General features: G+C 33.1%; 1 protein-coding gene across 1 annotated transcript in view; it reads right to left on the bottom strand.

Moving 5' to 3' along the window:
• Positions 1-12,231, bottom strand: part of LOC117101290 (protein jagged-1b-like) — a 74,497-nt gene extending 62,266 nt beyond the window's left edge. Inside the window, exons 1-2 of the mRNA XM_033241246.1 lie at positions 11,296-12,231; positions 4,088-4,375 (exon numbers count right to left, since the gene is read on the bottom strand). Coding sequence (XP_033097137.1) covers positions 4,088-4,375; positions 11,296-11,421 — 414 coding nt within the window. The 5' untranslated portion in view covers positions 11,422-12,231. The remainder of the gene's footprint in view (positions 1-4,087; positions 4,376-11,295) is intronic.
• Between the last annotated feature and the right edge of the window lie 1,883 nt (positions 12,232-14,114).

The following is a 14,114-nucleotide window of genomic DNA, read 5'->3' as shown; positions in this document are numbered from 1 at the left end:
CAACACAGATCACGTTTCTAGGATTTCAGCTAGATCCTGGCTTATCCATCAGGAATATTCTGATGTTGGGAAGCTGTGTTATCAATAGAAAACACCAGTTTCCTTTAACAAATAGGTATACATTATCTTTTAAAAACATTAAAATCAACATATTTGTTAATTTATCATTTAAATTAATCATTCAAGCATGCAGTTGAGTTTAAATTACCCAGAACGAATGAATGTCAGTTATTCATCGAGAGAAAAATATTGGCCAAGGAAAATAAGAGAATCCATGAAAATTCGGACCAGGCACCGCACTCTCAGTCGAGACCGTAGATACAAGCTACTGGTAGTACTGGAGGAGGTGTTGTCACATGATCATTTAAACTACGTGCTTGAATGATCATGTGATCAATGTGTAAATACTTCAGTTTCCATGAAGAAGTTGCAGAGATAGTAATGAAAGCCTGGAAGTAAGATTTATATTTTATCTCAACATTTCCAATTGCAAAATTTTCTTTCACTCGACATAATGAAGAGGTTATTTTAGACAAATTTTTTATATATTTTCTAAATATTATTAAAGAGAGCTTGCACTCCCTTGATTAATCAAGTTTTACATTGACTTACAGTTCAGGATCTGGTTGATGGGCCAATAAAAAAAAAATTCTTGTGTTGGCCACGTTTTGGAAAAATAAAAAAAATGGGTAGGTCGGTAGAAAAAGTTTTTTTTTAAATTTTATTTATTTTTTACCAAAAATTGTTTATGCCTAAAAAGTAGAAAATACACAAAAATACAAAGACCATTTTAAAATCTATATTGAAGAGCAAAACGATAGCGTAACACTGTCGCATTCCTACCGTCTCAAGAAAAGCCTATTCCAGCCTTTTTCGCTCATTAAAAAAATGTTTTCGATGTAAAAAAAAAAAAAAAGGAAAAAACTAAAATGCCAACTCTCAATTTTGAACATTTTGGTTCGGTCAGCATGGCCATAGAGAAACTATTTTCTCTATGGCATGGCCAACATAAGATTTTTTTTTATTTGGCCTAATATACTAATATAACATACAGTATGTAAAAAAGGATGGTGCATTGGCTATCAATGAAGCAACATGCCTTATCTTTGCATAAATGTCAAAGAAACCCAAAATAACATGTTTATGCATGTGTTTATAATATGTTTATAAATGCAAAATGTTTAGTTGGCAAAAACAGATGTCAAATCAACTGATGAATATAACAGCTGGTCAACTCAACAAGTGCTCCCCTTGAAACCTTAAGATCATTGGTTCAATCCTATCTAAATCCTTTGCTTAAGCATCAGGAAAACCTATAACAATAAAGCACTATGGGAATGATGAGCTGATTGTTAAAGGGATTAACCTCTATACTTGTTATTTAAATAAAAATAATAACTGTCTAAAGCACTACATTCAATAATGAAAATCCTCACAACCCTAAAAACTGAATAAATTTGAAGTTTTTTCATTTCATTTATACCAATTCAATACTATCCTCAACTTATAAACTTGTTATTTAGACTTGACAAGTAACAAATATGAGATGAAAACTGGCTAATCACCAAAATCAGGCATGTCAAGTTATATACAAATAAAGAAATATGAAGGGCATTGACCTGTTTATGGGAATAATAAAGTTTATATGTATTCATATATTTTTACATATTTATTTGTTTTCACAAAATTTGAATATTGTAGGTAAAGCTAGTTATTTTATTTCTTTATCGTTGTTGTACAGTATATCAAATTATTAAGTAACGAATGCGAGGTCAAGATGACCAAAACATGACATGACATAATGAGATACAGGTCTCTCTCTAATTAAAGATCACCTCCAATTAAGGCTACTTTTCTGTTGTCCTAAATTAACAAATGTTTTAAATCGTTACTATTCTAGAAACCAAAGCAAAAGTCCCAAAAATGGTATCAATAGGTTGTCAAAAAAGGCCACTTCAGACACATACCACCAACAATATCAAGGCCTCTAATGATTTATTATCATTATTTTTTAAGCACACTGAGTATATACACTCTTGTATAATCTTCTTAAAATATAATAATATATAATAATTCTGGATTTATATAACGTCTCGCGTTGTCACAACCTTGAGGCACTTAACAACAACATATAAACTATAAGTGTAACATTATTATTATAATTTTATTAAAGCTAAATTTCTTGATGCTACATAGTTATGAGAACCATATATTTTAGCATTCCCAATATCACAGCAGATAATGTAGCGTCTAGTTACAATGGCATCTATAAACAAACAGCTAGGTGTTCATTCTCACTGCATCCTCTTCCCATAGTCTATTGGGATGAAACGAATAGCTGAGGTCAGGACCCGAAAGCAACATCTCTTCATCCCAAAACATCATTTTGTTTAAAGAGAATATTTGCACAAAGTAATCAATACACGGTGACAGCAGGACTTATGGTGTAATATTTACCATCTTTTTCCTCTGGCTGTATAAACCAAAACCACTAAAATACCGTATGGATTGCAATTCTCGGCATAGGTGGTCAGTGCCGGGTATGGGACGAGATAATTCACGTGCAATAACAGGGTGTCTAACAAATGGAATCAAATTAAACTGACACAAAAATTACGGGAGCATAAACATAATAATAATTGAAAATATTTATAAATCACAAATTTAAAAACAAAGTTATGATGTAATGTATAGAGACAATTCACATGGAATAATGGGGTATCTAACAAATGGAATCAGAAATTAAATTGACACAAAAATTAAGGGAATACATAAAAATAATAATAATAAAATTTTTTTATAGTTCTATAAATGATAAAACAATAAAATCAAAATGCACTTTCAGTATGACTGAAAAATATGTCATATGTAGTGCAAAAAGGTAAGGGTAGGACAATAACCTATAATTCGCAGGATCATTGTGTTGAATTGCGCAACATGGGCATGGTCCATTGATGCAGACACATGTATAGGGCCTAATAAAATGCATTTTTCGTCACCTGAAGACATTTACTGTGGGAACAAGACTTGGTGGCTTCCTTAAATCATTAAAATGTGTGCAAGTACAATAGTAGATAATATTTATTTAATCATTTATTTTCAATAGTAGATAATATTTATTTAATTAATTTTTAGTCACATGAAGTTTACTGTGGGAAAAAGACCGGGCGGTTATATATATTTTATGGTTTGTTTAGTTACTGTAAGTGATTACCTACCTAATCTACTATATGTTCTTGTATATGGCCACATTAAAATCAGTAAAATGTGTGTAAGTATAATGGTAATAGTAGATAATATTTATTTAATTATTTATTTAAACATTCTTTAACCAGGGGTATCCATTCAGTGACTAGCACTGCTTTCCAAGGAAGATCTGGTGGTACACAGTAAATATAACACAAATATATAAAAAAAAATGTTTACAAATGTGAAATTCAAATTTTCATCAAGATATTGGCTTTATTTTCAAGTTTTCTTTGCTTTACTGGGTGTTGTTCTATTGGTAGAACAGTCTTCACTGAATAGGCTTGATGTTAATCCCTATTAAAGGGACCCCTCTAGGACTGAAAATGTCTCCTTAATAAGGGAATAGAGATTAAAAATGTTGCATAAAAAAAAATTCTCTTGATTTGAGGCCAAAAAAGTACCTTTCACAGGGGTATCCCCTTAATAATAGTGTCTCCAAGGAGGGGGGGGGGTTCTACTGTATTCATCTGCAAGATGCACAAATTTTATATTTTACATGATTTTTACCATCTGATGTCGTGTTGGTATTTATCACAGGTTTTCTATATCACATGCACTCGCATAGAATAAACCACCTGTGATATAAATAAGGCCCACCTGTATTTTATGTATAATAGCAGGAATATTAAAGTTGGCAATGTTTATTGAAGTATTAGCCCCTGGCTTGTTCATTTCTTCAAATTGCTTAAGTTTAAATGCTAATTATTAACTGTGTATCCATTCATCCCATCCACTGAATCCAATCCAATTATGCAATCGGTTAGACAATAAATCACTGATACTTAAAATTGGAAGATAATTGAGTTTAATTTAAATTTTAAGTCTCAAATTGACTTACCAGCCAAGCGTACGTAATATCAAAACTTGCAACAGCGCCCTCTGTGTCCGGTATTGTAAACGAATTGTTTCCAAGAATGGAGGTTGTTGATTCTCCAATTATACAACTACTGCCAGGTTGATACGATGCACGATAAACATCCCCACAAATATAAAAACATGTCCGACATTGCTCAAGGCACTGGCTATCTGCAGAGGAAGCCCCGCAGCATTGTCCGTTCGCTAATTCTCCGTTGCGATTATGTATATACTCAATCCGAACTTGAAATTTACTCGTACCCACGCATGCCTGTGATGGATAAAACAATAGCAAATATTATCAATTAAAAAACATTGTGTCCTCAAATATTCCTTTCTTTTGCTATTACACATTCCCTCCTAAATGCCATGTTTGCTTAAAATATTTTATTTTCTTTTTTTAGTACTATCAATTCTAATAGCTAACAGAAATCATAATAAAAACAAACATGTCATAAGTCACAATGTCAGAAATGGAATACATGGCATTAAAAATAAAATACTGTAACCAAATATAATTATCAATTACATATCAAAACCAAAAAATACAGCATGAATAATGCAGAAGGTATTCTAGCAGATAATCTACACTAAATCTGGAATTTAAAACGACCGTTAAGTGTATTCACTGGACCATGCTGAGCACCGACTGTTCTTGACCGTGGGAAGGTTAATGTTATTAAATTGCCAGAACATTAACTGGAACCTGATGAATGTTGCTTAGCTAATGAATGCTGTTTAGTTAGAGATTTGGTTACACCATTAGGCTGTTAGGCATGTCATGCCGCCAAAATTTATGTTCTATATGTTGTCAATGCCTTTTACACAGGTGGAACAGCAAAAAAGCATTATTTTTTAATTATTAATAATATAAAATAATACCCTATAAAATCATGACAATTATTTAATAATATTAGATCCATTATTTACAATACTGTACAGGCATACTTACTGTGTAGCACTAATTAACTTGAAATTTAAATATTTGAACACTTTACTAAAGACAGGCTCTGGGAGAGAAAAAATATAGGAATAGGAATGTAACCATCATTTTCTCCACCTTCCCCCTTCCCAGGTTTTTAAAAATCTGTATCTCATTAAAATTTCCCAAGTTTTTCATCAAACACTACTTTTGTGTCTTAGAAAATTCAGTTGTATAAATAACACATTTTTTTCCCTCCAGAACCTGGGCCTTCAAGAGATAGGTGGTCAGGAAAATCTCAAATTAGAGGGGTCCTGAAATGGAGAGTGTACAGTACATGGACGTGTTTAGTGAAATAAAGCTGATTGATAGCTCTAATAGTTGAAAAAATAAAAAAAAATACACATTTTTCCTGCTAATTAACAGATGCATTCCTGTATTCTTTAACAGTCCTTAAATTTGGTTTCTAATAACGCACTGTAAATCAGCAACTACTAAATTATGTTGACCTGCTTCTTATTGTAAGTTTATAACTAATTCGATTACAGTATTTCCTTGGGTACAAGTCCATCTCGTGTATAAGCCCACCCCTATTTTACACCCAATTTTAATTACTAGCCTTTTCTCAGGCGAAAGCCCATGGTATTATTTGAATGAGAAGCTTAAGCTGACTTTTATGAATACTCTAAATTGCTGAAAAATTGCCTTTTGATTGAAAAGGGAATTCCCTGGATAGCACCTACTCTCCAAAATCGGCCCAATTAATTATATGTTCAAAAGGGTGGGCTTACACCAGAGAAACTATGGTATTTTCAAATCATGAGCTGTATTAAATCTCAGATTTTAGGCTCTATAAAAAATATTATTTAGTTAAATTCACCCTATCTAGGCTGGAAAAGTAATGAGGGGGGGGGAGGCTTTTTTTATTTTGCTAAAGCCAAATATCATGCTTGGGTTGTTTGCTGGTGCAATGATATTCAAAGTAAAACATGATTTAGGTAATATAAACAATATCTAATAACTATTTAATTTTTAAAAATGCAAAAAAAAAAAAATTTGTTTCCACAATTTTTTCTTTAAAAAAAAAAAAAAAAAAAAAAAATTGTGAAAATATTTTTTTTTTTGCAGTACCACAGAACACATGCGCAAGTAATAAACTAATACAAATTTTTATTGCGCCTTACCACTGACCATAAAATAGTCATTGGCTGAAGAGATTACATAGAGAATACAAAGTGATGAGCAAACGAGTCATTTTAATGAATCTGCTCAGTCTACCGTCGACAATTAGCACGCTGCATCACATCGTCAAGTGTTCACAGAAAACGGAGATGTTGCTAATGATCGTATTGTACGGCAGTGTGAGCACGGCTCAATATTTTATTAAATTCTAAATAATGTACATTTTATTTATTTTATTTTATTTATTTATTTATTCATTCTGAAGTAATTATAAGTAAAATACATTCAAGGATAAAAACACAGAAAAGTACAATTTGACCTACTTAACTACATTTTGCATTAATAATATTTAAAATTACCTTTGATCAGGTTGGTGCTATCTGACCTCCCTACTCTGATTAAATTTGCAAATTTACTTATTTAGTTACATAAATTCAGAAAAAAAAATCCTCAGACAAATAATATGAGACTCGACACATTGTTTATATTACAACACTTCTCATTGGGTAACAAAGTCGTAATTTTTCATTTTTGTCAAAAAGTGTCTATAGTGTGGTGAATTATAGTTTAGGGTTTTTTAAATAAAGTTTCAAAAATTTCTATGTATGTGGAAAATGTAGTTGATTACCAAAGGTTACAATTTTTATTTTGAAGACTGCATGGTCTATGAAGTGTACATTTTTTTATGGGGTAAGTTTCCAAGGGCGGGTTTTCTAGGGGCGAGTTGACTGCCAAAGAGTGTTGCCAAAGTGCGAGCCAGCGTGTTATTTGATCACAAGTGCGAGACATATCACAAGTGTGAGCCAGTAATTTTGTGTTAATATTTAAGTGTTTGACATTTTAGTATCTTATCCTTGTATATTAAAGCCATTGGCAATCATAACTTAGTAGAAATGTTACAAAGATGATATGAACAGATGAACTGATTTGATTGGTTATGATTAAACTTTATACTGAGATACAGTACGCCTACAAGATGGACTAAAGATTATGAAAGTACAGAAAACCAGAAATGGGTCAGGTGTGAATCTAAGGTACAAATCTAACTTTTCGGTCCTTTCTATTCATAGTACAGTACACTTTATTTTAAGATAAGAAGCAGTAAAATTTTGCCCGGGTTCAGTGTTCTTATTTTTTCAATTTCAGGCTTAAAATATTTTTTTACCTCTTCCAAGCTGCAGTGTAAAAGTGTTTTAATAAAGCTGGCCTACTACAATTATGCATTCAGAGGGTTGGGAAAAAGGTGCTCTTCCCCCCCCCCAACCCCAGAGCTTCTGGGCGCATAGTGTCCTGGACCCACATAAGACAAGAAAACCCCAAACCAGTCTACCTTGGACTATAATCTCCTCCTCAGACTAAATGTCTTTGATTGCTATCTTCTCCCCCGCTAAAAAAAACCCCCGGGTCCATCACTGGCGGTACAGACGATCAAAGAAAGTTCATCTTTATTATCATAATTATGAGGTTAAGTATTAAAAATATAAATTGGTTTCCAAGATATCAGAGCTGATAAGAGAGTAAGTTTTCAGTCACAAAGGAAAATTTAATTCAAGTAGACAGCATAAGGTCCTGTTGAGACCCTTACTAGGGAGCCAATTGCTGCTTGTCAAGGTTTCCCTACTTCCTAGGCAATTTTCCAGGCTCGGAAATATTCCACCATGTTGATTCAAATTAACCTCTGCGATGATATCTGGGATGAATTAATAAAATAATAAATATTATTTTACTAATTCCACTGGCTTATAATAATTGCCCTGTTGGTTATTGCACTATTTTCGTCATTGCTACCAGTATGTGTTTCCAATCTTTGCAAACCAATTTCGCTATCATTTGTCACAGTTATTATGTGTTACTTTTGATATACAATTTGTGTATGATGTCACTATTGTAAATATGCTACATTTAGTGTAGGTCTCACTATATTAGTGTAGGAAATTCATGTTGTTACAAATTCTGTAGTGAATAAATTAAATTCAGTTCAATAGATTTCATTGTCAGCTTTCGGAAAAATTGGGGAGGGGGAGGCAGATACAATCTACTGTGAAAAACCATTATAAACATATAAATACTGGTAGATGTATTATTTTTTTATCTCTTTGAAAATCTTACCAACATTTTAGATTATTCAATATTTTGTGAATGTGAAATAGTGTAGTCAAAAAGGAAATCGCAAGTATTTGGAAATGTACAGGAGTATTCGGTGCGATAACACTTGGGGATCGGACTCAACACTAGTCAATAAGAGTAAGCTCGGCAGTCTAGTGGATAACGCTAGGCTAGTTATCTGAAGGTCGTGGGTTCGATTCCTACCCGAATCACTTGTGATTTTTTTTTGCAAGTATTTGGGAATGTACTGAGTATTCGGTACGATAACATGTCAGATAGGGCAAAACATCACTCCTATGATATTTTCACACACATCAAAATAAAATGAAAATTGTTTTTATTATACATAAAATCGGAACATCAATTCCAATAATAGAAATAACAAGATTGTTGCATTTGATTTTATTCATAATCGCCTCTCAGATGATTACAGAACCAAGGGAGGACAATTAGATAAAGTATACATCTGTGAAAGTGCAACCAACTGTACAGGACATTAAAATTGGGAGAAAAAAAAATTTCTTTAAGAAGTTAATGTGTCAACACAACAATGCGCACAAAAACTGTTTTTAATTCTTGACACCGACAATTAGCAGACAGAGAGGAACCAGAGATAGATTCATCAGTCAACGGTCATGTGACCGTCGTACCGCGCGGAGTTTGCCCGTACAGCGCAGAGTGTGCCCGACATGTTATCAGTATTATTGTTATTCCTTAGCAGTATGGAGTTGACCTTATTTCAGTTACATTATATTCTTAAAGGAACCAATCTGTAAAGTTATTGTGTCACGACTAAAAGTTAATCTTCTTTAAACAGAATTATTTAAAGAATCGAAAGCTTATTGTGCAACAGTGGAAACCTGACCTAAACAGAGTACAAACAAATCAATTTTTTTATGACAGGTAAAACTAACATAAGAAGGATTTTCAAAACATCAGATTGAATTTGAAACTCATGTTTCATAATTTCGGTCCACTTTAAAAACAAATGTTGTCAAACTTTTTTTGAATTAAAAAGAGAGGAACAAAAAATTAGCTGATAAAGATAGAGCCACGCACACAAGATCAGATAACCAAACAAAAACTAGGCATTTTTTTTAAAGGACCTTCAGTTCCTGCATGCCAAGTACTACTAGTAGTATCCAGGCAATAAAACTGAAGTTCATGCTACTTCAGAATTTTTATCCTAAGGCAGTATTGTCTGCAATTTAAATCTAAAATCAAAATAACTTTATTTTACCACCTGTAAACTTATGAACTTTTACATGTAAGAAATTTAACTTCACAAAAACTGTAACATCTATATGATAATACACAATAAAATTGAAATATGTTTGTAATTTATTTATTTATTTGTGACACTTCACCTTTGTATCGGTGGCACTCACAAATAGTGGTGCGGTCTTACAAAATATACAACAGAAAAAGGAGAGGATAATCAAAACATTACAGGCAAAACAATAAACTGAACTTAAAACTTAAAATTAATATTTTGTATTATTAATGGGATTTTTTGTCATGTTCCTTCTACATCAGTGCTTAAGCTGTCATCGGCCAAATAGGCAAATCCTAATAAAAGCTGAATTTTGCTAAATATTTCCATTCAAAATTAGCCAAAAAGCTAATGGAAATAAAGCTTTCATTGCTTATATTATTTTGGTCCTGGCTAATCAAATTTATATTTGGCTAATTATTTGCATACCGAATTAGCCAAATTGCTATTTATATTCTTTTTTGGTCCAGCTTATACCCTGCTACATAATAATTTATTTTTAAAGTTTCATTATGTTGATATATTTTATTGTAGCATTTCAATTTTTAATAGAGTTATCAGTGATTTTATTTAGGTCTCTGTGTGACTTTTTAATGTTAATTCAATTTAAAAATATTTAAAAGCTTAATTTTTATACTATATTTTTGTACTGTATATATTTCATACCAACCCGATTATTGGTGTTTCTTAACACTGTTGAGTGTCTGAATAACAGTGACTGCACAGCAAAACTATGGTTTTTATCATCACTATCACCCTCATTACACTCCACCATCATTTGACAAAGCGCTTTATGTTATTTTGTGCCATTTGTTTCTACTGTAGGCTAGATGTCTTTATACTAAAAATCCCTTTAATTCATTCACTCCTTTAATCCCTATATTTTGATAATTTGCCCTTCAATCCAAAGTAATAATGTTTAACGAATGTTATCAACAAGCAAATTTTATGTACTGTATTGTAAATAACAATGAACCCGAGTTTGTAGAGCATCATATGTACAGTAGGCTTACATGTTTTTCGTGTATACATTGCAATATATAGGCCTACTTGGATTTGAAGTAAAAGGAAAAATAAATTTGACACTATTCTTATATCTTACCTTATATTATTTATAAATATTATAAATAGTTTAGTAAGATAATTTAATATTTAAATTCAAGTTGTCATGACAACTCAGTTAACACAGGTAAAGTGACATAATACAGGTGGTCATTCAAGTTCTGCATTAAAACAACACTAACAACATACCATTCACATAAAAGTTTACTATCTTATAACCTACAGCCTTACATCGCTTTAAAACACCTACTCGTAGTAGAACATAAAACATATTATTTATGCACAATTTAAAAAAAAAAAAAAGTAAAAGTAAAAAAACCTGTAGGCCTAACATAAAAACAACATGACCTAGGCCTATTGCATTTTTAGTGAAACTCTGGAGGTTATACAAAATTCCAAAAATGCTTATATTTAAGCATGATAATGCAGACTGACGAATTTACTATGGTCATAGCATGTATAGGCCGACCATGCTTAAAAATAGCCTCCTACCAAGCCCAAATAAATAGGCCTAAATATTTATAACCTTTCGTTTGTTGATCCGATAAGTTATTCAGAATACAGTCGATAGATCTAAAGGTGCACATGATGATGATTCATCGCATACTACATGCAAAAACCTGAGAAAAAAAAGAATTTAACCTACCTTAGGCAGATTTGCGACGAGGAACACCTGCAGAAAAAATACCAGTGCAAAGCTAGGCAATCCGAGTCGAGAACTATGTTCTACTCCTCCTCCTAGCCTAGACCAAATCCCTGGGTAGAACCACATAACTCCAGCTCTTGAGAAAACGAGGCAATCGTCAACATATTGTTAAAATACATATAATATTCCACATTTGGTCGATCACGACATGTTACCTCCAATATATTCCAAAAAGAGAGAGAAGAAAAAAAAAATATCCGTCAACAAAATAAGTTTAGTTGAAAAACCCTTGTCCAGACTTGAAGACAAACTAGAGGAGCGTGGGAAAGCACCTATCGCTAGTTAGTTGGTTAGACAACTTGAGTTTTATCTTCAAACATTTGATAGCGCCGTCATCTAATCTCATTAATATTGATGAAATGATAATTAACCAACCACGTCCCCGACGCGTATATCAAGCAAGGTAATTCAAGTGAGGCAGCGGAACCCAGACGGTATGGAAATCGGTCACTCGGCCCGGCAATTACACGAACTGTTGTGTTAACTCACTGCTCGAGAGATAGTAAATACTGTGCTCGGTCCAGCCTTGCTGTGTTTCGCTTTCTCTTCTGCTGTAAATATTCCCTAAGGCGGGCAGATTATGTTTTGCTACTTCCCCTTTTATTAGCTCTTCTGTGCATCGATCAGTCAGGCCTATTAACGTCCACAAGAATTCTTCGGTGGAGTTCCCACGAACTCATAAGATGTGGTCCAGGGTCTATAGATACGTTGGCTTTTGTGATCCTAGTTAGCAGACAAAAGCTATTTTGCTGGGTTAAACGCCCTAGGCTGCGCTTAGGTTTTTCCGAGCCGCCTCGATGGGGAGTATCGTTGGTAACTTGTCTCAGCTGACAGGATAATCAATTCAAAGTCAGAATTTCGTCAGAAATGTTATTATAGAGTCGTTATTTCGTTAATCGAACCATGACTACAGAACACGTGCCACAATTAAAGTACGTACTGTGTGCGTTAACGTAACATGCTTTATCTTACTGATGGCGCAATAGTAATTTGAAGAACTTCTGTTAGTAGATAAATGTTTAAATATTCCTTTATATTGTAAATACTGTATATTTTTCTTTTCTTGTTTACTTTCTTTTCTTTTCTCTCCGTTTCGGATGTGTTTTTTGTTTTTTATAAATTGAAAGTGAAATTTTCTTGTAATTATTGCAATTGTAGTTATCATTACATTATTGTGTCTAGCTGTAAATATTCATTCCCTTGATTTCTGAAACATTTCCATAAAAATGTGAAATTGTATGGTATTTTTTTTTCTATATTACTTTCATATTCTACTAATTTTGAACGTTTTTTAATTAGCAATGTTAATTAAATCTTACCGCAATCAGCTGTAGGCATTTCATTTAGGCCTATGGTTATTATTCAAATTTTATTCAAATTCAATTATTACTCATATTTACTATAGGCCTAATATATATATAACATTTAAAAAGATTAATATGTGCTAGAAGTTAAATTATTTGACATTAAAAAGTGTACGTGCGCTAATAAAAAATAGTTTGGCTGCGTGCTACAAGACAGAGGGCGGCATAGCATTTTTTTTAATACAGAAAAACGATAACAGGTTGGAATACTCAATCGTGTGAACGCCCGGCGGTTATTCCAAGTGGAACTAATAAAACAACAAACAATTATTGTAATTTTCAGCATAAACTATTTTAACAGATGGTTTTGCTGTTTTATTTAAATTCATCCCCGGGTGGCGAAATACTGTATAAGACCTCTGCTTGTAGATACGAAAAAGTATGTAGGCATAACCGTCACAGCAGGCCTGCGCATGTTTACCGATATTAACGAGTTTTTATTTCACATTAATATATCATCTTTCACGTCATGAATGTTTATGTTGCTAGAGAGCAGGAAGATATATAATTAATCTTGGACTATCCTATGAGTAGGCTCCTAGCTCTTAGAACTTTTGACAACGTGAAATGATAATTTCGTGGAAAAGTTTGATTTCGCGACATAGGCCTACTTGTTGCACCAACGGTGATTCATGAATTTAAATTTTAGAGGTGGCCCAAGTGAGACTTTACAGAGGCCCAGACCACACGTTGCCCACTGGTCCACGGTTGGCGCTAAAGTCCGAAAGTTTTGGCTATGCCCCCGCTCCCTCACCCTTAGATCCACTCTGTGCACGGGATACATTACATAAGAAACATTTCTAAATTTTGATCGCAATGAACACACAAGGTATAGGAACGGAAGAATAATAGGCCTAAATTACTTCTTTTCATTAAAAAAAAAATATGCATGTTTAAGTTGATGAACACATTTTGAACATGGCTGAAATTTGTTATCCAAAAATAACTGAATTAATAAACACCATGTCATACCCATTAATTGTTTTAATGCCTTGCAGAAGATTCAACCTAGACCTCGAATCAATTGAAACTCCAACACTCGGGTTAAAATAAAAGAATAGTTTCGATTCAAGACGTGTTCTTCGGTAATTTTATTAGGCCTACCACAATCGATAATTGAATCAAATTCGAATTCTTTGGGTGTGACAAATTTAGAGACTGACTGACCTAGAGGTTGGTTACAATATTTTGCATTTTTGCCGTCTTTCTTTCTCGATATCGGCAAGACATTTCCGGAAAACGAGAAATTGACGGGATCCACCTGCTAATGGTGGGTGTCCTCCCGTTTTGTCCCATGGCGTAGGGATCGATAGTACAACCCCAACATCCGGTAGGAAAAATGCTTTCCTTGGCCCCAATGACTGCTTCACATGATACCAGGCTCTTGTTCTTTTA

This window comes from Anneissia japonica, unplaced genomic scaffold, assembly GCF_011630105.1.
Source record: "Anneissia japonica isolate Jap-2015-1 unplaced genomic scaffold, ASM1163010v1 scaffold3709_len703521_cov189, whole genome shotgun sequence".
Classification (NCBI taxonomy): domain Eukaryota; kingdom Metazoa; phylum Echinodermata; class Crinoidea; order Comatulida; family Comatulidae; genus Anneissia; species Anneissia japonica.
Note: the sequence above shows the minus strand (reverse complement) of the source record. Positions and strands in the feature narration are given on the sequence as shown.